Genomic DNA, 23,293 nt, shown 5'->3' on the forward strand with positions numbered 1-23,293 from the left:
GGCCTCTGAAGGGACAGGACGAGGAGCAGTCGCTGCGGGGAGGGGAGACCACACTCACCTTCAGGTCCGCCAGGCGCGTCTTGGCCAGCGCGATATAGTCCGTGAGGAGGGAGCGGTACTTGCTTGGCACCAGTGGCGGGTGGAGAATGTGTGCCTGCGGGCGGACGGCAGAGCTGGACCCCACAACCCAGGAACGAGGGGGGACTTCCTGGGGCAGCTCCAACAGCTCGCTGCCACCGCCTGAATGCACACGGACGGCTGGAAACTCAGAGGATGAGTGAGCCATGAACTCCAGGGGGCTCTCCCCCGGCTGAGGGTCTGTCTACATGCAGCGGGGTCCCCGCACAGAGCTGGCCCTTACCCTCCGCAGCCTGGCACTCCCCCCAATCTGTCCCCTACAGTGCAAACACGGGGTGCCCCAGCCCCAGGCAGACGAGGTGTCGAGCCCTCAAGGCAGGCTGGGAGTCCTGAGCTTTCACCAGGTCTTGGCACATTCTATAGGATTCCTGGTCCCTTAGGTCACATGTATTCTTTGGAATGTCATGGAAATTTCTGAAATTTCTGAATTACAAGAAGGGCGCCTGGGTGGCTCAGTAGGTTGGGCCGCTGCCTTCTGCTCGGGTTTTGATCTCAGGGTCCTGGGATCGAGTCCCGCATCGGGCTCTCTGCTCCGCGGGGAGCCTGCTTCCCTTCCTCTCGCTCTGCCTGCCTCTCTGCCTACTTGTGATCTCTGTCTGTCAAATGAATAAAAAAAAAAAAAAAAAAAAATGAGTTTCTAGTGCCCTACCCTTCAAACAATGCTGGGCAGAATTATCTGATTAAAAGGAAAGCTTGCAATAAGGCATTTTTAATCACGGAATGCTTGCAGATTTGTGATTAAAAATGCAAACTCTAAGGGCACCTGGGTGGCTCAGTGGGTTAAGCCTCTGCCTTGGGCTCAGGTCATGATCTCAGGGTCCTGGGACTGAGCCCCACATGGGGCTCTCTGCTCAGCAGGGAGCCTGTGTCCCCCCTCTTTCTCTGCCTGCCTCTCTGCCTGCTTGTGATCTCTCTCTCTTTGTCAAATAAATAAAAAAAATATTTAAAAATGCAAATTCTATCTGAGGGTGTAAGTTCTTCCACCTCTGGAAGCAATGGCCTTGGGCACTTTGGGGTATATCCTAGTTCTTCTTCAACAGAAAAATGCATTATTTTATATATTAACTAACTGGAATATAAATAAAAACCTGAAACTACCTAAAAATAAATAATACATCATTCAAAAACCAAACAGGGGCCTGTAGCACTGCATCCGCAACAACACCCCCCGACCAGGCAGGTGCCTTCTGAGCCAGCACAGACCTCCCCACCCTTGTGAGGGACTGTGAGCTGTCACCGACAGCCCCGCAGGGACAGATATCGCGCCAGTCCCTGGGCATGTCAGTAGCACCCACGTGGTGCCCACGGCGGAGCACCAGCACAACCCTGGTGGGGAGGCCCGCGGCAGGGCCAGCCAGGGGGACGCTGGGAGTGTGGGCCACTGCTCACCTGCAGGTACCGGGGCGCCTCATAGGGCACGAGGTCTGACAGGAACTTGAAGAGAAAGACCAGTGTCTTCTTGCTGCTGCTGTGGAAGCCCCTTGTGTTCCCAAAGGAGGCCTGGAGGGAGAGGCGGGGTGAGGGCCAGGCAGCTGGCTCCATGAGGGGCCGCACCACCCACACCACCCCCGCAGGGACACGGCAGTGGCGACAGACACAGGCTCGGCTGCACCCAAAGGCAAACAGCCACGCAGGCCGCAGCAGCCCCACCGCGCACGGCTCTGCCTGGCTGTGAAGCGGGCTGACCACTTACAGCAAAGATGAAAACCCCATTCCTCAGGGATCAGTAACTGCGCTCTTGGTGACCCTCAGAAGCACAGTGTCTTTATTAGCTGCCCTGCCAAGGGCGTTTCCTCAGCCAACAAACACATTCCACACCACGAAGCCACTTCCGACTCTTCGGTGACGACAAGGTCACTGCAAGCGAGGGGCCGAGAAGGGCAGCCCCGGCGCCCCTGGAAGTGCCCAGCTCACAAAGACGTAAGTGGGCCCTTGCAGGAACTGGGCATTCCAGAACGGACACCGGCCCTGAGGGGCCGCGAGGAGCCTGTGCCGAGAACCGAACACCCAGCCACACGAAGTCCTGCCGCGGCCCAGCTCACCACCACGCCACAGCCTCTGCCACTGCGGCTGGAGGCCTGCAGCACCTCCATCGCAATGCCGGATTTCGGTCAGAATTCTTCTGAACAGAAGTCACAGGTAAGGGGAAGAAGGTGGTAGAGCAGGAGGCCCTCAGCTCACCTTGTCCCACAGACACAACTAGGTAACCCCAATCATCCCAAATGCTCCAGAAAGCGACCTAAAGACCGACAGAACAAACTCCACAACATTATAAAACCAGGAGTCGACCACAAGAAAAATCTGGACAAACCACAAACACATGGAGGTTCCACATGCTACTAAAAATGAATGGGCCAACCCAGAAGTCAAGAAAAAAAAAAGTATGTGGACATAAATGAAGATGGACACAAACAGTCCAAAACCTTTGGGATGCGGAAGAGAGAAGTTTATCGCGATTCAGGCCCCCCGTGAGGGGGGGAAAATCTCAAATACACGACCGCACCTTACACCTAAAGGAACTAGAAAAGGAACAAAACAAAACCTAAAACCAGCACAAGGAAGGACATAATAAAGATGAGATAATGCAGAAGCTAAAACAAAAAAAGAAAAATAACAGATCAATGAAATCAGGAGCTGGTTCTTTGAAAAAAAGCTATAAAAATGAGGAATCTCTAGTCAGACTTATAAAGACTTCAAGAAACAAAATCACAAATGAGAGGAAGTAACAACCAGTACCACAGGAATAGGGACAATTATAAGACATCATGACAAAAAACTGTATGTCAACAAACTGGACAATCTGGAAGAAATGGATAAACAGCTAGAAATATAAAACCTCCCAAAACTGAAACAGAAGAAATAGAACACTCGGGTGCCTGGGTGGTCAGTCGGTTAAGCAACTGCCTTCTGCTCAGGTCGTGATCCCGGAGTTCCAGGACCTCCGAGTCTGCTTCTCCCTCTGACATTCTCTCCTCTCACGCACACACGCGCTCTGTCTCACACATAAATAATAAAATATATTTTTTAAAAAAGAAGAAAAAGAAATAGAAAACTTGAACAGATCGATTCCCAGCAAAGAAATTCAGTCATTAATAAACTCCCAATAAACAGAATTCCAGGCCAGATGAATTCTATCAAACATTTTTTGTGTGTTTTTTAGTTTATTTATTTGACAGAGAATGACACAGCAAGAGAGGGAACACAAGCAGGAGAGAGAGAGGGAGAAGCAGGTGTCCCACCGAACAAGGAGCCTGATGCAGGACTCGATCCCAGGACCCTGGGACCATGACCTGAGCCGAAGGCAGACGCTCAATGACTGAGCCACCCAAGTACCCCAGCAATCCATAAATTTACTGTAAACCCTACCAAAATACCAACAGCATTCTTCACAGTAGAACAAACAATCCTAAAATTTCTATGGACTGACAAAAGAACCCAAATAGCCAAAGCAACTTTGGGGGGAGAAAAAGAGCAAAGCTGGGGGCATCATAATTCTGGACTTCTGGTGACCATGGGATGCCTGGCTGGCAGTCAGTTAGAGCACAGGACTCTTGATCTGGGGGTTGCAGCTTGAAGCCTCATGTTGGGTGTAGAAATTACTTAAAATTTTTAAAAAAATAACAATAATAAAACAAACTTTAGAAATCTCATAAAGTTGTAGTGATCAAGATATTATGTTACTTGCACAAAAACAGACACACAGATCAAAAGAACAGAACAGAAAAGGCAGAAATGAACCCACAACTCTGGTCGAGTAATCCTCAACGGAGCAGGAAAGATGATCCAGCAGAGAAAACACAGTCTCTTCAACAAAGGGTGTTGGGGGAACTGGACAGCCACACGCAGAACGCACCTGGTCCCTTTCTTACACCACACACAAAACCAAATTCAAAATGGATTAAAGGGGTGGGCGCCTGGGGGGCTCCATGGGTTAAAGCCTCTGCCTTCGGCTCAGGTCATGATCTCAGGGTCCTGGGATCGAGCCCCGCATCGGGCTCTCTGCTCAGCGGGGAGCCTGCTTCCTCCTCTCTCTCTGCCTGCCTCTCTGCCTACTTGTGATCTCTGTCAAATAAATAAATAAAATCTTAAAAAAATAAAATAAAAACTAAAAAAAAAAATAACAAAAAAAACAAGCCACCAGACGGAAAGACGAGTGCCCCCACATCACCATTCAGCTCCCACCAACGTACAAGGGGCACCACTTGGTCTCATCTGTCTACACAGACGGGTCAGGGACCCTTGGCAACACTCATTCCGTCAAGAGTGAGCCTCAGGACACCCCGGAAAGAGCATGAGAAACAGGCCGCCAGAAGAGAGCAGGGTCTGTGAGGTATTTACAGGAAGTATCAGAGGAGCAGACCCGTCCCCAGATGCGTGGCTGCAGTGGCACACACTGTCACTCCAGGAAAATGAGTTACAAGGACACTGAGGTGAGCTGAGAACTGGGATTCAGGACCCCAAACGGCTCAAATTCAAAGTCATCACGTTGGCCTTTTTACATTAACATTCTCAAAATAAAGATTAAAAGAGATCAAACACTGAACATGCACATAAACATCTTTCAAACTCACCCAAACTTTCACTTAAATTGCGTGCATTTTCTATAAACTGTATCTCAATAAAACTGAAAAGGTAGAAGTAAAAAGAAACCCATAACACCCCACCATCAACGCAACATGTGCGAAGCATTCCCGTCCATATGACACCCCAAAACTCAGCAAATCCCAGGCCCAGAGACACCTGGTTGGACCGAATGACCTGGACTCAGGTCTTGGGGAAAGAAACCACATGCTGACACAGGCCGGCTCTTAGGACCAGAGAGGGAACCCTGGCTGAGGACATGGCCAGAGCCCCTGCATGTCCAGCAGGAGCCCCTGGGCCAGCAGCTCTTGCTGGGAACACCGGGGTGAGGAGATGAGAGCAAACACCGTGCCCGCCCATCCTCCCCAATAGGTGGGCAGAGGCTGGGCCAAGGCAGCTTTGGCCGGTGCAGCTGCCCTCAGAGCTGGGGAGCATGGGCTCTCCACCAGCAGCCGCCAGGCAGCCAGGCAGCGCGCCAGGCAAACCCGAAACATCTACAAGGACTCGGATGGCTCTCAACCCACCAGATTGACGCTCTCCCAACCTTCAAAGCGTATATGTGGATAGACACCCCCACAGCAGCAGCCCCAGCAGGTCTGGGCACTGTGGCATGGACAGGGCGAGAAACCAGGGCAGCGTCCACCGAGGGGAGGGCCAGCGAGAACACACATGGCGCAGACCCACCACAACAGTCTACGCTTTCCCGACAGCACCCCAACCTGGGGACCTGGTCCGGCAGGTGTACTGGCCACGACGGGAGGACCAGCATGGGCAGCATGGGGCCCCGGGAGAGGCGGGCCGAACAGACCTGACCACTGAACACGAGTGTCCCTGGGACGGCGAGCTGGGGGCCCAGCCGCGAGTGCATACCGCCAGAGGTGGGGGGCTCACCTGGAACCAGTCTGGGTAGGGCGGGAACACGGAGGGGCCCTCCAGCGCAGCCTGACGTGCCACCAGGAACGCGGTGACCATGCTGTCCAGGTCGCAGCTCTCAAACGCTCGGGCCAGCAGTCGGGCCACCCAGTCTAGGAGGGAAGGACCCACGAGAGAGGCAGACAAGGACTTGTGTGCTACCAGGGGCAGGACACACTGGGTGGGAGCTTGTGCATGCCCAGCGCCAAGTGCAAGAGACGGGGTCATGAGGGCCTAGAGCAACCCGACACCAACGGCACGCGGCTGCATGGGAGGCAGATGGAGGGCATGGACGGGAAGACCGGGGCGCCCTTCGCTGGGGAGCAGAGCAGCCAGCAGCCACCTCCACCCACAGGCTCAGCCACCAACCGCGGGACCCGCACACATGCGCTGGGGGCTCCCCGCCAAGGGCACCTTTAATCAGTCGCTGCGCTTCGGGCAGGCAGATCACCAGTGTAGACACACAGGAGAGCACGTGCCGCCAGTTCACCTCGTGTGTTTCCAGAACCTCCTGCAAGTGGCCAATCAGCTCCTCCGGGCACAGTATGGCGAAGAGCTGCAACAGAAGGTCCCCAGCTCAGCTGTGGAAACAAGCCACTCCTCGGGCAGCCGGGCCTCACCCCCCCCCCCACTTCCAGCAGTGCCTGCCGCCCCCCTCAGGGTCCCTGTGAACAGCAAGGGGTCTCCTTTCAAGGAGAAGGTGTTCCGCCCCCGTGACAAGTCCAGCCTCTGGGCCCCCAGGGGTCTAGATGGGAGCCCCGGGACCACCTGCCACCAGCAGGAGCGCGTCACCCACCCTGCGGTACAGACTGGTGAGCAGGGGGTGGGTCTTTGCGAAGCTCCACTCTCTCTGCATCCGAACAGCATCAGAAACTTCACTCAGGAGTAAAAGCAGACAAATATGTCACTCAGTCATCACAAAAAGCTGTCCTAACTTGCATTTTTTCAATCATTAGCAATCATTTCTGTCTGTGAACCGTCTTCTGCTATCAGGTGTGTCTTTGGCCCAGCTCCTTGTTGCTAAGCCCTTGCCGGATCTGCTGTATTTTCTAAGGTGTCAATTGTTGAACTTTGCTCTTTTCAACTCTAATGGTGGGTAAGCCATCAGCAAGGACGCTGCTGCAAGGTCTGGCTGGAGCAGGCCAGAGTGCACCACGGCGAGTGCCAGAAGCTTCCCTCGTGCTACCTGACAACGCTGCTGGGGACACGGTGCCACACAGAGTGAGCTTGGCGGGCAGGAACCTGAGCACTTGCAAACCCCATCACTGAACAGATGGTGACATCACCCCAAGGACACTCGTGGGCACATGACATGGCATCGACCACTTCTGGAAAGAGCCTGTAACTACAGCTGACCCCCTGAACAAGATGGACTTGAGACACGTGGGTCCACTCGCTTGCCGCTTTTTCTTAATGCGGTACCAGTTGCCAACGTGTTCTCTTCCTGTCGTGTCTGAACGGTACCTCCTTCCCTCCAACTTACTTTAGTGTAAGAACACAGTACACAGCACATGTCACATACAAAATGCGTATTAATCAAGGGCTTCTCACCAGGAAGGCTGTTAGTACTTGTGTCTGGGAAAGTCTAAAGCTAGGGGCGCCTGCGTTGCTCAGTCGGTTAAGCCTCTGCCTTCAGCTCAGGTCATGATCCCGGGGTCCTAGGATCAAGTCCCACATTGGGCTCCTTGTCCAGAAGGGAGCCTGCTTCTCTCTCTGCCTGCTTGTGCTCTCTCTCCGACAAATAAATAAATTTAATTAAAAAAAGAAAAAAAGCTATATGCAGATTTTCAACTGCACAGGGTCAGGGTCCCTAACTCCCACATCAGTGCTTATGTGATAGAGGATCGATCAAAGAAGAATCTAGAAATCCACTCTGATAACTCAATATTCATCTATTGAGAAAGGACCACAAGAAAAGTTTCACGTTAAACGTGTTTCTATTTCGATGATGACCCAGGGGACAGTTCTCCTTCCCATACTTTGTTAATTCTGAATTTTCTTTATGAGAATGTGTAACTTTCAAATGAAAGGATATTTGACGCTCACGTGCCCTCGAGTCTTAAGCGATCTCAGTGCGGACATTCAGGGCCCACGCGCCCATGAGGGAGGCAAGCAAGGGGTCCAGGAACCCACCTCTCAGCACAGGCTGGTGAGTCAGCACCTGAGTCAGAGTATGACTGAAAAATCTCTTTGGCACATCTGCTGAAATCGTTCCACCACACATGTGTCCACAGAACACGCCGAACCTGCCAACACAGCAGCGAGAGGTCCCCGCAGGGCCGACAACATCACACCCACACCACAGCAAGAGCTCACCAAAGGTCACTGTCCAGCAAGGTTACGTGCACCCCGAAGCCCCCAGTCCCAAGTCCAGGGGGCGCACAGGCTGGCCCTTCCCATAACCCTGAAGCACTAGCCAGCCAGGCCACGGTGCCACTAATGTGAAAAGAAGTTCAAGGGCATTGGGGGCAGGGTGGGGGGGCACCTCTGTTGGTGAAGCATCGGTCTTTGGCTCAGGTCATGATCTCGGGGGCCTAGGATTGAGCCCCACATCGGCCTCCCAACTCAGCGGGAGCCTGCTTCCCCCTCTGCTCCCATCTTGAGCTCTCCCTATCTAGCTCTCTGATAAATAAATAAACAAAATAAAAGAAGTCCAGAGAAGGGCAGGTTCCGTAAGAAAGAAGCTGCCCATGGAGTAGGACACTTGGAAAGGGAAGGCTTTCCCTTTGGAAACATGCCAACCTCACAAAGCCTCAGTGTGCCCATCTGTGAAATGAGGGTCACGGGCAGCAGGGCAATAGCCAGGCTGGCGCACAGCACCTGGCACCCACTGGCACTCAGATGCAGTAACGGTTCCTGAAGCCAAGGACCTCCCGTGCCAGGAGGGGGAGGAAGGTCAGCAGGCAGGACGTGACTGATGCGGCAGGAGGGACAAAGGCTCTCGGGGCTGCCGGACAGTGGGGCCCTGAGGGCACTTCAGTGAGCCAGGGTCAGAGTCACTGAAGCTCTTCCCAGTTCCCCAGGGAGAAGAGCTCCTGTCACACAAGTCACGGGGAGACACTGGGCAGGAAGGGCAGCTACGGGCCCTGCTGGCCTTCCGGGTAGACAAAACTGTGATGCGAGTCCCATGTACCAGGAAGCCTGGCCATCCAGACCAGGGGGGGTGGGGGCAGAGTCTGGTTTTATTGTAAATATTGGCAACCAAATAAGAAACTTAAAAAGAGGGGTGCCTGGGGGCTCAGTCAGTTAGGCGTCCAACTCTTGGTTTTGGCTCTGGTCGTGATCTCGGGGTCATGAGATTGAGCCCCGAGCTGGGACTCCATGAGAGTCTGATGGGGACTCTCCCTCTGCTCTGCCCCTACCCACTCCCCCTCTCATACAAAGCAATCTTTTTTTTTTTTTTAAATATAGAGCAATCTTTTTTAAAAAAGGAAATTTAAGGGGCGCCTGTGTGGCTCAGTGCATTAAGCCTCTGCCTTCGGCTCAGGTCATGATCTCAGGGTTCTGGGATTGAGCCCCACGTCGGGCTCTCTGCTTTGCAGGGAGCCTGCTTCCTGGCCCCACCCCACTTCTCTGCGTACTTGTGATCTCTGTCAAATAAATAAATAAAATCTTAAAAAAAAAAAAAAAAAGACTTTAAAAAGAAAAGGAAATTTAAAAAGAAACAAACACATCCATAGTCATTCTCGGACTCGCAAGACATGGGTTTGAGCCATGCAGTTATAAAAATGCATAAAACTGGGACACCTGGGTGGCTCAGTGGGTTAAAGCCTCTGCCTTTGGCTCAGGTCATGATCTCAGGGTCCTGGGATCGAACCCCACATCGGGCTCCCTGCTCAGCAGGGAGCCTGCTTCCCCCCTCTCTCTGCCTGCCTCTCTACTTGTGATCTCTCTCTGTCAAATAAACAAATAAAATCTTTTAAAAAAATTAAAAAAAATAAAAATGCATAAAACTGAGAGACAGCGCAACGCCGTATGATCAGTGCAAGCGACGTGCGGCATGATCTAGCTCGCTAAAGCAACCAGAACACAGGCCATCGAGGCAGAACAGTGAGATGCTGGAGGGCTTTGCAAGGCCTGGGAATGTGGGAGAATTCCCCTGGATTCCCAGGAGAGAACCAGCTTCCAGGCCTGCCTTCCCCTTACTATGGAGCAAACCCGACCCCCCCCCAACAACCAATCCTAATGTGTGGCTCCAGGAGCCACGCAAGAAAGCTAATGTGGCAAGATCATGACCACGGGGACGTGTGAGCGCCAGCCCTGGGGAGCAGAGGAGGCTCCTGTGGAGGAGAGGGCATGGGGTACTGGCACAGGGGAGAGCCCAGTGAGAAGGTCACTCCTGGGGTGCCCTGGGTGGGAATCTGGGCTCACACCAGGAGTACAGACACCCAGGGGACAGAGGGTTCAGGCAGAAGGGGGCCAGCCAGCCTCCCGCCTCATATTCCGAAGAAGCAGGTGGGCCCGAGGGCTCCCAGTGCTCTCCAGCGAGCATCCTCCCTGGACGCCGTCCCAGTGGCAGAGAACCGTGAAGCAGCAGGCCAGCCGCTGAGGCTCCAGGAGTGGTTCAGACACCCAGACCTTCAAGAGAAGGTCCACGCAAGCCCAGCAGGCCTGCCTGCAGGACGCACCAGTTCTTCACTGTCCTGTACGCTGGGGAATCGTCCTGCAGCCCGGTGGCCAATGCCTCAAGAGCGACTGACGACAGATGGCGGGAACAGAAAACACAACAGTTCAGCCTCACAATCCACCAAAAATGACCCCTGGCTAGCTACTCCCGGACAAATCAGGTAGTGAGTCTTTGAGAAAGGGAAGCTCCTCAATTTCCAGGGAAGAGACCCCGTCGGCCTCCTACACCCCCCAAGAATACAGGTCCCCCAAACAATCCAATGGTACCAAAGACTTAAGCCTTTTAAATCCATCAAATGTTGGAAGCAATAAAATGCTTCCCTAGTTAACTGTTAACAGGTCCCGACATGAAATGCAAAGCCACTGACAGCTGAAAGCAGAACCAACAGTCAAGGATAAGTTCGGGTGAGTACTTGAGCTAGAAAGGCAAGAAGCCCTGGGAACCCTTGGTTAGCCAACTAGCTGTTGCCCACCCTGGGGCTTGGCACAGTCAACTCACAGACCAGCATCCTCTGCAGCACGGTCACCGCAACCTGTCAAAGGAGAACACGGGCCATGGTTACTCACCTCGGGGTACTGCCCAGGGAAACAAGCGGTCACCCTACAGGAAAATGATAAAGTGCCTCCACACACAGCCCAACACGGGGGAGACCCAACGGAGCAAGAGGCAGACTTCCTGCAAGGATCCGCTGTTGATCCCCAGGACCTCTCTCAGCGTGGCCCCGGGCCTCGGCCTCACCCTGCCAGCCTCCCACGGCCTGGGGCTCACGGGGTCCGCACAGAGTTCTGCTGCTAAAAAGCTCTCCAATTCTGGGACGTGCTGAAGGCTTTCACCCACAGGAACTTCGGAAACCAGAAATGGCGGGAGACATCCCTGCTTTGCTCCAGTTCCTCACGTCCACTAGCCGTAGGGAGTGACGGCACTAGGGAGCACCTCAGGAAGACAAGGGTCCAGTTCCTCACGTCCACTAGCCGTAGGGAGTGACGGCACTAGGGAGCACCTCAGGAAGACAACAGTCCAGATCTCCCATCAGGGCTGACAGATGAGGGGCGCCTGGGGGCTCAGTCGTTAAGCGCCTGCCTTCAGCTCTTGTCATGATCCCAAGATCCTGGGATCGAGCTCCATGTCATCTGCCGGCTTCTTCCTCTCCTCTGCCCCTTCCCCTGACCCCTCCTGGCCACTTGTGCTAATAAAATCTTAAAAAAAAAAAAAAAAAAAAAAAGGCTTATAGATGCATGTGGGGTCACTGGTCTAAGCACTTCCATTTTTGGGGCGCCTGGGTGGCTCATTGGGCTAAAGCCTCTGCCTTCGGCTCAGGTCATGATCTCAGGGTCCTGGGATCGAGTCCCGCATCGGACTCTCTGCTTCAGCAAGGAGCCTGCTTCCCCCTCTCTCTCTGCCTGCCTCTCTGCCTACTTGTGATCTCTGTCTGTCAAATAAATAAATAAATATTAAAAAAAAAAAAAAAAAGAACTTCCATTTTTGTCACAAGCCACTTCCAGACTCTCCATCTGACTCTCTTACCCGGGCCACGTGTGTAGGCTCCACACCTCTGAGATCCGAGTTTTTCTGAAATCCTCTCAAAACAAACAACTGCACAAAATCTGAAAAACCACAAAACCCGAGGATGGATATGCACACCGTGGATCACGGAGGACACCGACTTCCCCACACCCGGAAAGGTGCGCACCCATGTCTGTTCTTCCCGCGCCACTCCCCACACACGTGCCTTCACTGGCCCAACCAACCCAAACCTTCCTGAACCAGACTTTGCTTCTCGCTGCTCTATTTGAAAGGGAACTAACTACTCATAATCGAGGTTATGGGAAGGATTCTTCTATTAAAACAAAGTATCTGGGGATGACTGGCTGCTTCAGTCGGTGGAGTGGGTGACGCTTGGCCTCAGAGGTGTTAAGTCTGAGCCCCATGCTGGGTGTAAAGATCACTTTAAGAAAGGGGGGGAGCCTGGGGGACTCAGTTGGTTAAGCGTCTGCCTTCAGCTCAGGTCATGATCCAGGGGTCCTGGGACAGAGACCCCCTCAGGCTCCCTGCTCAGTGGGGAGTCTGCTTCCCCCTCCCACTCCCCTTGCTTGTGTGCCCGCCCCCCGTTCTGACAAATAAATAAATAAATAAAATCTTTAAAATAGGGGCGCCTGGGTGGCTCAGTGGGTTAAAGCCTCTGCTTTCGGCTCAGGTCATGATCCCAGGGTCCTAGGATCGAGCCCCGCCTCGGGCTCTCTGCTCGGCGGGCAGTCTGCTTCCCCCTCTCTGTCTGCCTCTCTGCCTACTTGTGATCCCTCTCTCTATGTCAAATAAATACCAAAAAATCTTAAAAAAAAAAAAAAATCTAAGTTTCCTGTGGATGGTCTCTCCAGCCAATCTCCTAAACAAATAATGTAAGGTCGGTTCTAGAAGGACCAGAAGCATTACAATCTGGGGAACAAGGCAGGAAACAGACTCCTACTTCCTGAAAAGATTAGAAGATTCTTTGTCTCATCTTCGATTTAAACTTAAACTCTGAGTCTAGACTCAGGAACTCATAAGGAGCTGGCATCCATCACCAAGAAAGTTTTAGGAAAAAGGAACACCTCTTCTGCAATGTAAAAAAAAATTCATAGGCTACCTGTATGGAACATTCCACTTCTCATCTAATTTCCTACTTGTACATTCTGTCCTTCAGACATTCCTGGCCATGGCCAGGATCTGCTGGCTCAGAGAGGAGCCGGGGATAGGGCCCACTCTAAGGGAAACGCACCCAGAAAAACAAGTGTGACAAGAGACAGCCACTCTGAGCTGCTGTCCAGGACAGCACAGCACCCCTGCTCTCACCCAAGTCTGACGTGCAGATCAGGCCGTGAGCTCAGCACGCTTGCCACAGTTTCTACTTCGCTTTTTCTGAGCACATTTTAACGTTTGAAAATAACTGCTTAAAATGGAGTCCACAGAAAGTCAGTGGCCTCAGGCCGAAGCACCGTACAAGTAACAGGTGCCTGCTCTGCCTCCGCCTCACTTGTGGGCTTCCCCAGCTCCCCAGACCCTCCTTTTCTGGGATCTGAAAGGACAAATTCTTGTGACTGGACTTCTCTCCATGAAGTGCCCTGAAGCCACACCTCCAGTCAACATGGCTCTGGGAGTTTTCTCTTCCCGGAAGGGGGAGCTTGGGTGCTGTGAAAGCTACCTGACAACCCCTTGTGAGTGGTTGTGCCTCCCAATTCAGCAGATCATAATCTGCATATTTTAAACACACCAGCAATAGGCCCCCAAACACAATGGGGCAGCTGACGGACTGTATCAAAGCTCGCACACCATTCAGGGGTAAGCAGACCCATGGAGCAGGTCCAGGTAAAGACGGTTCCATTCCAAATTCCTAGGCTAGACCCTCGCAGCAGAAAGCATTCCCATAGACCTCAACTTTGCCCATGAAGCTGTCCCTGGTGTGCACTTACCAGAAAGCATAGTCCGGGCAATGTCAGTGTCCTGAGTGGACGCTTCCATCTGCTCGCACAGAAGGCACAGGTCCCTGAAGAGCCACGCAACCGTGGACTGGGTGTCGGCATGACTAGGGACAAAGCACGCAGCTCACCCCGGGCTCACCACTGTCCCGAACCCATCAGGCCTTCTTCTTCCACACACACTTCACTAGGAAGCCTAAGCACCGAGAACTAGCTGGCAGCCCCTTGGCCGTGCCCTGACGTCAGGAGAGGGCCAATGACACCGAAGAGCCTGCGGGGAAGCTGCTACTGGCATTAAAAAGAATCATTTTTAAAGACCATAACTGGAACAGCTGACTACTACCTGGGGAAAAAAAATAAATAATCAGAAAGAAAGAAAACAGCAGCAATTTTAGGCTGTCACAGGACAGACGTTGGTCAAGGGCCTCAGTCATGCTGAACCATCTGGGGAGCTGGATCTGGAAGCAGGAGCAGAGGGGTGGGGGGGTCCCCACCTGACAGACTTGCGCTGTTCTGGGGCCAACATCTGGCACCTTTTCCTGTGCTTGGCCTTATGTGTACCCTCTTTGGACAACTGTCTGTTGAAATCCTTAGTCCATTTGTAATTAAATTGTCTTTTTATCATTGAACTAAAGAGTTCTTTATTCTACATACTAGATTATCAGATATGCGATTTGCAAAAAATGTCTTCCATTCTATGGACTGTCTTTTCATGGTCTTAACAGTGTTGACACAAGTTTTATAACTTGGTGAAGCATTAATTTTCCTTCTACGTTTCCTTTTGTTGCATGAGTTTCAGGCATCCTGTCCATGAAACAACCGCCTAATCCAAGCTCATGCAGACGTAACCCTAGGTTTTCTTTTAGAGGTTTTAGGGCTTTAGCTCTCACGTTGAGGTCTTGGATGCACGATGACTTAGTTGCTGTGTGTGGTGTGGAACATGGGTCTGACTTTATTCTTTTGCATGTATATGTTCAGTTGTCCCAAGACCATTGTAAAACAGACCATATCCCCCCATTCGCACCCCTTGTCAGAAATCAACTGACAGGGCACCTGGTGGCTCAGTGGGTTAGACATCCGACTGTTGGTTATGAGCTCAGGGTTGAGATCGAGCCCTGCATCGAGCTCTGCATTCAATATGGAGTATGCTTGGGATTCTCTATCTCCCTCTGCCCCTCCTGCTTGTGCTCTCTCAAATAAGTAAACAAAGCTTTAAAAAGATAACTAATGATGGGCACACCTGGGTGGCTCAGTCAGTTACGCGTCTGCCTTCAGCTCAGGTCATGATCCCAGGGTCCTGGGATTGAGCCCTGAATTGGGCTCCCTGCTTGTGCCATCTAATAAGTAAAATCTTTTTTTTTTTTTTTTTAAAGATTTTATTTATTTGACTGAGAGAGATCACAAGTAGGCAGAGATGCAGGCAGAGAGAGAGGAGGAAGCAGGCTCCCTGCTGAGCAGAGAGCCCGACGCGGGACTCGGAGATCATGACCTGAGCCGAAGGCAGCGGCCTAACCCACTGAGCCACCCAGGTGCCCAGCCAAATTAGGTTTTGATGGAGATCAAACCGCATGCTTCACTCAGTGTTGGGGGCGGGGGATGCTGCCCTCCTAACAATATCAGGTGTTCCAGTCCATGAGCAGGGAACATCAGTTTCTCTAGCTCTTAGAGCCAGGGGCCCGAATGAAATTTTAACTTCCTTTTCAGATTGTTCACGTTCTTGTATAAAAACACAACTGAGGGGCGCCTGGGTGGCTCAGTCAGTTGGGTGGCTGCCTCAGGTCATGATCCCAGGGTCCTGGGATTGAGCCCCGTGTCAGACTCTCTGCTCAGTGGAGAGCCTGCTTCTCCCTCTCCCTCTGCCTGCTGCTCTGCCCGCTGGTGCTCTCTGTCCATCTCTCTAATAAATAAAATCTTAAAAAAAAAACACACACACAACTGATTCTGAATGTTGGAGCTGTTTCCTACAACCTTGTGAAAGCTGCTGACACGCTAATACTTCTCAGTAGGGGTTCCCTAGGCTATTCAATACGCAAGATGCGGTCCCCTGCAGACAGCTTCGCTCTTTCCCTCCCCATCTGGACACTTGTTTAAATCCCCTATGCCCAGGTGCATGGGTCAAGAAACGTGTTTTTCATAGTTAAAATTTGTCAGCCCAAGTCCTGGGCCTTATAGCATTGTTCGACCTTTCCTGCTCCAAGATTATAGGGTCATCTTCCATGATTTCTTCTAGTATTTTCAAAATCTCATTTCCCCGTGTGATTTACCTAGAATTATTTTGGTCTAAGGGGAAGACCCAACTTTTCAAATCCAGATGTGACCCACATGTCACCACACCATTGATTTCAACATGGGCTTTTCAACAGTGCTTCAGGGTTCCCCAAATTAGACACTCCGTTTTCCCTGACCTGATGACAAATCCACCCATGTCTGGCTTTCTGCAAGGCTGCCAAGAGCAAGGCAGGCCAGAGCTCCCAAGGCCTCCTCTGTGTGCATTCAGAGAAACTGAGTCACCCTCCTCCTCCTTCTGGCAGGGGTGCTCGGCTCTCCCATCCGCAGCCCTTTATGAACAGACTGAGCACCACACTGGGGCTCCGGCAAGTCTGTCTCCAGCCTCCTAGGTCATTTATCACGGGTCCTTCTGCCTCCAAAACCTCGCTCCTCCTCGCTTCTCTTCTACTGCCCTCTGTAAGCGGCCACCTTTGAATCATGGGACTTCAGGAGGAAATAAAAGTAGGTACACACATTCTATCAACCATATTTATCTGAATATCTCTTTTTAAATTTTTTTTAAAATTTTCTATGGGGGGGGCGGCTGGGTGGCTCAGTGAGTTAAGCTGCCGCCTTCAGCTCATCAGGTCATGATCCCAGGCTCCCGGGATCAAGTCCCACCTCCAGCTCCTCACTCAGCAGGGAGTCTCCCACTCCCCCTGCTTGTGTGTGTGCACTCTCTCTGTCTCTCTCACCCTCTCTGACAAATCAATAAATCTTAAAAAAAAAATTCTTTTCAGGGTGCCTGGGTGGCTCAGTTGGTTGGGCAACTGCCGTTGGCTCATGTAATCTTCCTGGAGTCCCAGGTTCGAGGCCTACACAGGGACCCCTGCTCAGCGAGGAGTCTGTTTCTCCCTCTGACCCTCCCCATGTCGTTCTCTTTCTCATTCTCTCTCTCAAATAAAGTCTTCAAAAATATTTTTTTTTCTAGGTAAGAAGTTTATTTTATTTTATTTTATTTTTTGTAGTAATCTCTATACCCAGCATGGGTCTCAAACTCAAAACCCTAAAATCAAGTCTTATGTTCTTCCAACTGAGCCAGCCAGGCATCCCCTTTAAAAGAAAAAATTTTTAAAGATTTTTATTTATTTGAGAGAGAGAGAGCACAAGCAGGGGGACCAGCTGGCAGAGGGAGAACCAGGTTCTCCACCGAGCAGGGAGCCTGATGTGGGACTCGATCCCAGGACCCTGGGATCACGACCTAAGCCAAAGGCACATGTTTCACCGACTGAGCCCCCCAGGTATCCCTCCTGTGATATATTTTATGCAAAGAAAACATTACCAAGTTTGTACATGACAAGGAATTTGATTATAACAAATGTTCTCTTTAAATAATGAAGAATTTCTCTCCATGATTTTTGGCTTTGATTTATAAATAAGTCATAATACTCTAGATCACAAAAAGTAAGTCCTATAATACTAAGGTAAGGTAAAAAAATCAATGGTACACTACCTTTCCCACAGCTCCGGGAGGCTCACAATGTTCTGTACATGAAGACGCCATACAGCTTCAAGCAACAAAGAATTCTGAAGAAAATAAGAGTAGTACGCATCTTTCGTGCTCACATTTTCCTACAAAGTGCAGAGCCCCTACACTGAACTCCTGGACCCTACAGACAACTGGGGTGGAGTGACAGGCACAGCCCCAAACACGTACATGGTCACTGTGGCTTCAGACTTCCTACTCCCGCTCTTCACCTCCCCAACCGCCAGCACCCTGTCCAGTCCCTAGAGTCCCCTGCTTCTAGGACTTAGTCCCCTGTGCCCAATACAAGATCCCACAGTACAAACTGAACATGGTAGCCTCTTCTTCTTTGGACCCTTTGGTGGTTCTTCGCAGCTCTCAGAACAAAGGCCCAGTCTTGGACACAGCACAGGACCCTTATAACCCGGTTTCTGTGTCTCTTGTTCTCTGTCCCAGCGAGCTCCCCCATCTGCACTGCAGCACCCTTGCCCCTGTACCCAGGACATCTTGCTCAAGTCTCCTGTGTCCCACGGCCTACTTTGTCCAGCTCGCCTTCACCCAACAAAACAGCACTCCTCCTCCACACCCCGTGCAGCCGCCAGCTCTCTACAAAGCCTTTCCTGCCCCCAACCACGCAGCCACCCACTCTTCCCTGCACACCAGTGGACACCTACATCATGGCAACGCACGGGCATTCGGCTGCCCTCCCTCCAACTCCACAGCTGCCATCGAGCACAGGAACCACAGCAACACTGACACAGCTACAGACACGTACGTCATGTACGCCGGATAGAATGGGGGGCCGTGAGCGCACCGCCACCTGGGATGTCCTTTCCTGTCACTGTATTCTTACTGATCGCATTTCATAACGGGTTACCTTGAGTACTTTCAACTACGCAAAAATCTGTAAGCCTACTGAATTCAAAATGCTTCGAAACAAAGTAAAAATAATTTTTTAATTCTAATTTTCTACTTTACTATATCACCATGGGAAGTTGCTCATAATTATGCCTAAGAAGAGAAACCATGTTTCTGTGGTAGAGTCTGATAAACATTACTAACGACGGGTGAACACTGACATATACGGTCACTGAAGGCACTTTTTCCCCCACCCACAGAGACATGAGCTGAATGCCTCCCCTCGCACCCGTGATTCATGAGATGCTTGGTGGAATCCCTAAGAACATGCTGGAACTCTGTTGTCTCCGCTCAACACAAGACTGAGAAGCCCCTAGAGGCAGAGCCGTACTGTCAGATTTTTACCTGGACTTCACAAAGCTCTTGACAGAAGGAGAGACGGGAGAACATTCCATGAGCTAATAAATACTGAGCCACCTCCAACAAGGAAGACAGTTTCTTCTGTAAAGAGAGATTAAGTCTTAAAAAAAGCAAAAAATAAAGTACCTGAAACAATATTTAAGAAATGTCCTATTACCCCAAATAGCTCAGAAGTAATGAGTAAGCACTGTTAGCTCCCGGTGCCGCGTCTTACCCTTTGCTCTGTGTTCAGCAGCACCTTGTGGGAGGGCTCGCCACTAGATGCACAGATCTGCACGATGCTGGACACCATTGTCCGGATGGACAGCACAGCCACTGGGACACCCAGTTTCGAGGCTTGATCCTGTAAAGCAGAGCCTTAAAGACAGAACAAAAACCCTGAGACAAACTACGTCTAAAACAGAAGACCTAGGGTGTAAAAAGCCTTTTTAGCTGTAGCTACCAGCCTCCTGAGCACCCAGCCCCTGGTCCACGATCCATTAAGAAATCGGGGCGCCCGGGGGGGGGGGGGCTCAGTCGTTAAGCATCTGCCTTCGGCTCAGGTTTTGATCCCAGGGTCCTGGGATCGAGCCCCATTCTGGCTTCCTGCTCTCAGGGAAGCCTGCTTCTCCCTCTCCACCACCCAGCTTCTGTTCCCTCTCTCACTGTGTGTCTTTCTGTCAAATAAATAAAATCTTAAAATATAATAATAATAAAGAATGCTGAACAGCCTGAAAATAATGTCTACAAGCACATAGCTTTCTAATTTTTTTTTTAAAAGATTTTATTTATTTATTTGACAGAGATCACAGACAGGCAGAGAGAGAGGAGGAAGCAGGCTCCCCACTGAGCAGAGAGCCCGATGCAGGGCTCGATCCCAGGACCCTGGGATCAAGACCCGAGCCGAAGGCAGAGGCTTTAACCCACTGAGCCACCCAGGTGCCCCCAAAATAGTTTTCTAATTTAATTGACTTCCAAAACTAAGGTTTGTTTTTTTTTTTTAAAGGAAAAGTAAACTCTAGCACATGCCCATTATCTTCAGGGCCCTGAAAACGCATACCAATATGTAAATTTAAACAATTAATAGTACTTACAAAGATTCCAAATGACAATATTAGAAATTATCAACTACTGGGGTCAAGAGATTATTCATGGTAGAAGGGGGAAAACGTTGATTTCTAGCCATTCTTTTTCCACAATGAAGAAAACCATCAATCAAACAAAAAGGCAATTTACTGAATGGGAGAAGATATTTATAAATGACATACCTGATAAGGGATTAATACCCAAAATACATAAAGAACTTCAACTTAACACCAAAAAAAAAAAAATTTCTATTTAGACATATGGAGGGGCGCCTGGATGGCTCAACTGGTTAAGCATCTGCCTTCGGGTCAGGTCATGATCCCAGGGTCCTGGGATCCAGCCCCGCATCAGGCTCTCTGCTCAGCAGGAAGCCTGCTTCTCCCTCTCCCATTTCGCTGCTTAGGTGCCCTCTCCGGCTGTCTGTCCGTCAAATAAATAAATAATGTCTTTAAAACAAAAGCGTGTGGCTGAGCCTGGTTCCCCAGAATGGTGACACTAAGACGTGAAATTCAAACACAGGGCAGTGAAAATCAGTATGATCCACCCAAGACCTGTAGTGATCAGGGCTCAAGGTGAGTCTGTTTACAGTTATTTTAGTAAATACTTTAGACAAATTAATAAATTAATTAATACCATACCGAAATGACAGTCACTTCCTCATAAAAATGTAAATGTTCAGAAAATAACTGATTTTTTTGTTATTCCGCAGAACTTCCCTGATCTCGTTCTCAAACTGAAATGTCCTGAGATACTCCCAACCCTATCCCTCTGGCTTCCCACCTGCTCTCTCTGACCTAGCACAACCTGTTTTCCCCACCTGCGTGAACGAGGTACACATTACAGTCTCATGTTTTTCCAAGGGACACGTTGGCTCCTCCTGCTTCTGAGTCCCACGTTGAGTCAAACGCTGCTTTTAAATAACAGCCTTATATGCGCCCCAAGCAGGTCCGGGTCCCTTTACAGAAAGCTGTTCCGTAACTGTATGTGCTCAGAAGGCTGAGCTCTATCTTACCTATGAATGAACTAGAAAGACCGGCCGAGGCCTCGGGACCCATCGACTGATCGAGACACAGAGTTTTACATGCAGGACCTTCTACCTAGAGACCAAACACAAAGAACTGCAGTTAACGTTCAAGCTGTGGGGCGCCAGGGTGGCTCAGTGGGTTAAAGTCTCTGCCTTCGGCCCAGGTCGTGATCTCAGGGTCCTGGGATCGAGCCCCGCATCGGGCTCTCTGCTCAGCGGGGAGCCTGCTTCCTCCTCTCGTTCTGCCTACTTGTGATCTCTGCCTGTCAAATAAGTAAATAAAATCTTAAATAAATAAATAAATAAATAAAGTTCAAGCTGTGTGTGCATAAAAACAATCGGGGCCAAAGGCACATGGTTCAGGGACTGAGCCACCAGGTGCCCTGAATAAACATCTTGAAAAGGTGAAACCTGCCCAAGCTTTCTGAGAGAAACTACCCTCACTCTAAACTCGCTTCACGCCCGAAAGGTAAGCGCTGACGGTCTCTTCCTCCCCTGGTCCACGCTGAGCGGCTGCGCCTCCCAGAAGCTCAGGGGCTTTCCGCGTCTGTTCGTGTCCATCAGCCTCAGCGGGGCCAACCCATCCTTACCTCCACCAGCAGGTCCTTCAGGTCCAGATGGCGTCTCAGGAGGCGCGTGGCTGACTCCCGCAGCTCCCGCTCCCTTCCGGGCCCCGACGGCGGCCTCCGGACCCTCCCCGCTGTGGGGAAATCAGGGCACACATCAGAGCACCCCTGAAGCCCTCCCTCCAGCGGACTCGGGAACATTCCAGACCTGCTGAGAGGCACCCCGGGGACCCAGGGTCTCCACGGGCTCCTGTGCATTCCGGAGCGACGCCCATTTCCTGCGGGAAGGGACCGAGGCCTCTGCCAGGGTCCCTCACCGGAGAGCAAAAGGCGAGGCGAGGACACAGCCGAAGCGGACACCCCGCCCCCGCCCCCATGGGTTCGATGTGAGTCCGCAGGCCTCCTGCCTGCCCTGACGGAAGAGCGAAGCGTTAGCCTGTGGCGATCCCGGTCCCCCAAGACCGGAGTCTCCGTCGGGTCACCCATGTCCTAGTGGTTTAGGAGGAAGAGGCTTTCCTACCGACAGCCCACCTTCCACAGACCCGCACCTCGGGAGGGAAGCCCTGACACTGCCTGCCCTCGGTCACAGGCGGGGAGGCCCGGGGGAAGGAGCTGCCCCCCAGCGGCACTTGTTCTAACCCCAGAGCCCCCGCCGCGCCCGCGCGAGCGCAGGAAGCTCCCAGGGGGCGCCTGCGGGGGGGACGAGCGCCGCCGACACCCTGACCGCCTTCCTCGGCCCCTCCGAGCGCCCGCTTTGTCCTCCGCTCCGCAGCTCCGAGGACAGCGTCCGCCCCTCCTCGGGTCACCGGGCAGCAGCCCCGCCTGCCCACGGGTCCTGTCGCCGCGTCTGAAGAAGCCGTGGTGCACCGAAGCCGTGTCGAGCATCCTTCCTGCGTCGAGAGCTCCGGACCTCGCCGCACCGGACCTCGCCGCACCGGACCTCGCCGCACCGGACCTCGCCGCACCGGACCTCGCCGCACCGGACCTCCCTCGTACCTGCTCACCCCGGGAGCGAGGGCGGTCCCGCCGGCCGGCCCCGAGACACACGCGTGCGCGCGGGCCGCCTGGCAGCGGGACTCGCCGGCCACAGCCGAGGACGCCAGTGCGGGCCGGTCCGTCACAGCACCGCGCCCGCGCCCCGGGGCACAGCCTGGCCCTGAGGCCCCGGACTCTGGGGCGGCGGGACGCCCGCGCTGCACCTCTGCCCGCGGCCCGGACGACCTGTCCCTGCACGTCCGGCCGGCCGGTGGCCAGCCCCGCCGGTGCCCAGGGCGGGAGGTCGGTTCGGGAGACGGCACGGGGGCGCAGCGGCCGGGGACCGCGCCGGCGCAGGCTGTGGCGCGAAGGGGGTCTCCGGGCCCGGCACCACCCGCCCTCCGGCCCCGACGCCCTCTTACCCAGCAGCTCGGTCCAGGTCCTCCTGCGGCCCCCGAACCCCGAGCCGGAGCCGGAGCCCGAGCCGGAGCCGGAGCCGGAGCCCGAGTCCGGCGCGCGCGGGCCCGACATGGCGGCAATGCGGCCTCCCGCGCGGCCCCCGGCAGACGGCCCGCGCCGCCTCCCCATTGGCTGCGGCCTGCGCGACCTCCCCGTTTCCTGCGCGCCCCCCGCCGCCCCATTGGCTAGCGGCTCCCGGCCACACCCCCGCCGAGGCCCCGCCCCGCGGCCATGTTGGGAGCGGCGCGGGCGCCCTGTCGGGGCGGCCTCGGGGCGCGAACCGGTGTGGGGGCCGGTCCGTGCGCACGCGCGCCTCCGAGGCCTTGCGTGCCCCGTCGCTGCGCCTGCGGGGTGCCGGCGTCTGGGCCTGCCCGCCGGGGAGACAGCGCCCGCCGCCCGCCGGGCCCGCCGGGTCTCGGGACCGCAGAGGGCCCCGGTGCACGCCTCGGGCCTCGGGCCGCGGACCGGCCCCCGCAGGGCCCC

At 53.0% G+C, this 23,293-nt stretch overlaps 1 protein-coding gene across 11 annotated transcripts in view; it reads right to left on the reverse strand.

Moving 5' to 3' along the window:
- Positions 1-22,930, reverse strand: part of FANCA (FA complementation group A) — a 61,076-nt gene extending 38,146 nt beyond the window's left edge. For 6 of the 11 annotated variants that reach the window (XR_006605653.1, XR_006605654.1, XR_006605655.1 and 3 more), the window contains exons 1-15: positions 21,401-22,767; positions 20,799-20,883; positions 18,936-19,078; positions 18,707-18,802; positions 17,432-17,505; positions 13,705-13,817; positions 11,783-11,862; positions 10,757-10,790; positions 10,260-10,326; positions 7,765-7,877; positions 6,428-6,504; positions 6,046-6,187; positions 5,611-5,744; positions 1,528-1,638; positions 59-154 (exon numbers count right to left, since the gene is read on the reverse strand). Coding sequence is in view for 7 of the 11 variants with exons in the window: in XM_045076476.1 (XP_044932411.1) it covers positions 59-154; positions 1,528-1,638; positions 5,611-5,744; positions 6,046-6,187; positions 6,428-6,504; positions 7,765-7,877; positions 10,260-10,326; positions 10,757-10,790; positions 11,783-11,862; positions 13,705-13,817; positions 17,432-17,505; positions 18,707-18,802; positions 18,936-19,078; positions 20,799-20,883; positions 21,401-21,862 (1,827 nt within the window). In the remaining 4 variants the exon portion in view is untranslated. The other 5 variants (XM_045076479.1, XM_045076477.1, XM_045076478.1 and 2 more) reach the window with 5 other exon arrangements.
- Between the last annotated feature and the right edge of the window lie 363 nt (positions 22,931-23,293).

This window comes from Mustela putorius, unplaced genomic scaffold, assembly GCF_011764305.1.
Source record: "Mustela putorius furo isolate JIRA1106 unplaced genomic scaffold, ASM1176430v1.1 tig00000174_pilon_pilon_pilon, whole genome shotgun sequence".
Classification (NCBI taxonomy): Eukaryota; Metazoa; Chordata; class Mammalia; order Carnivora; family Mustelidae; genus Mustela; species Mustela putorius.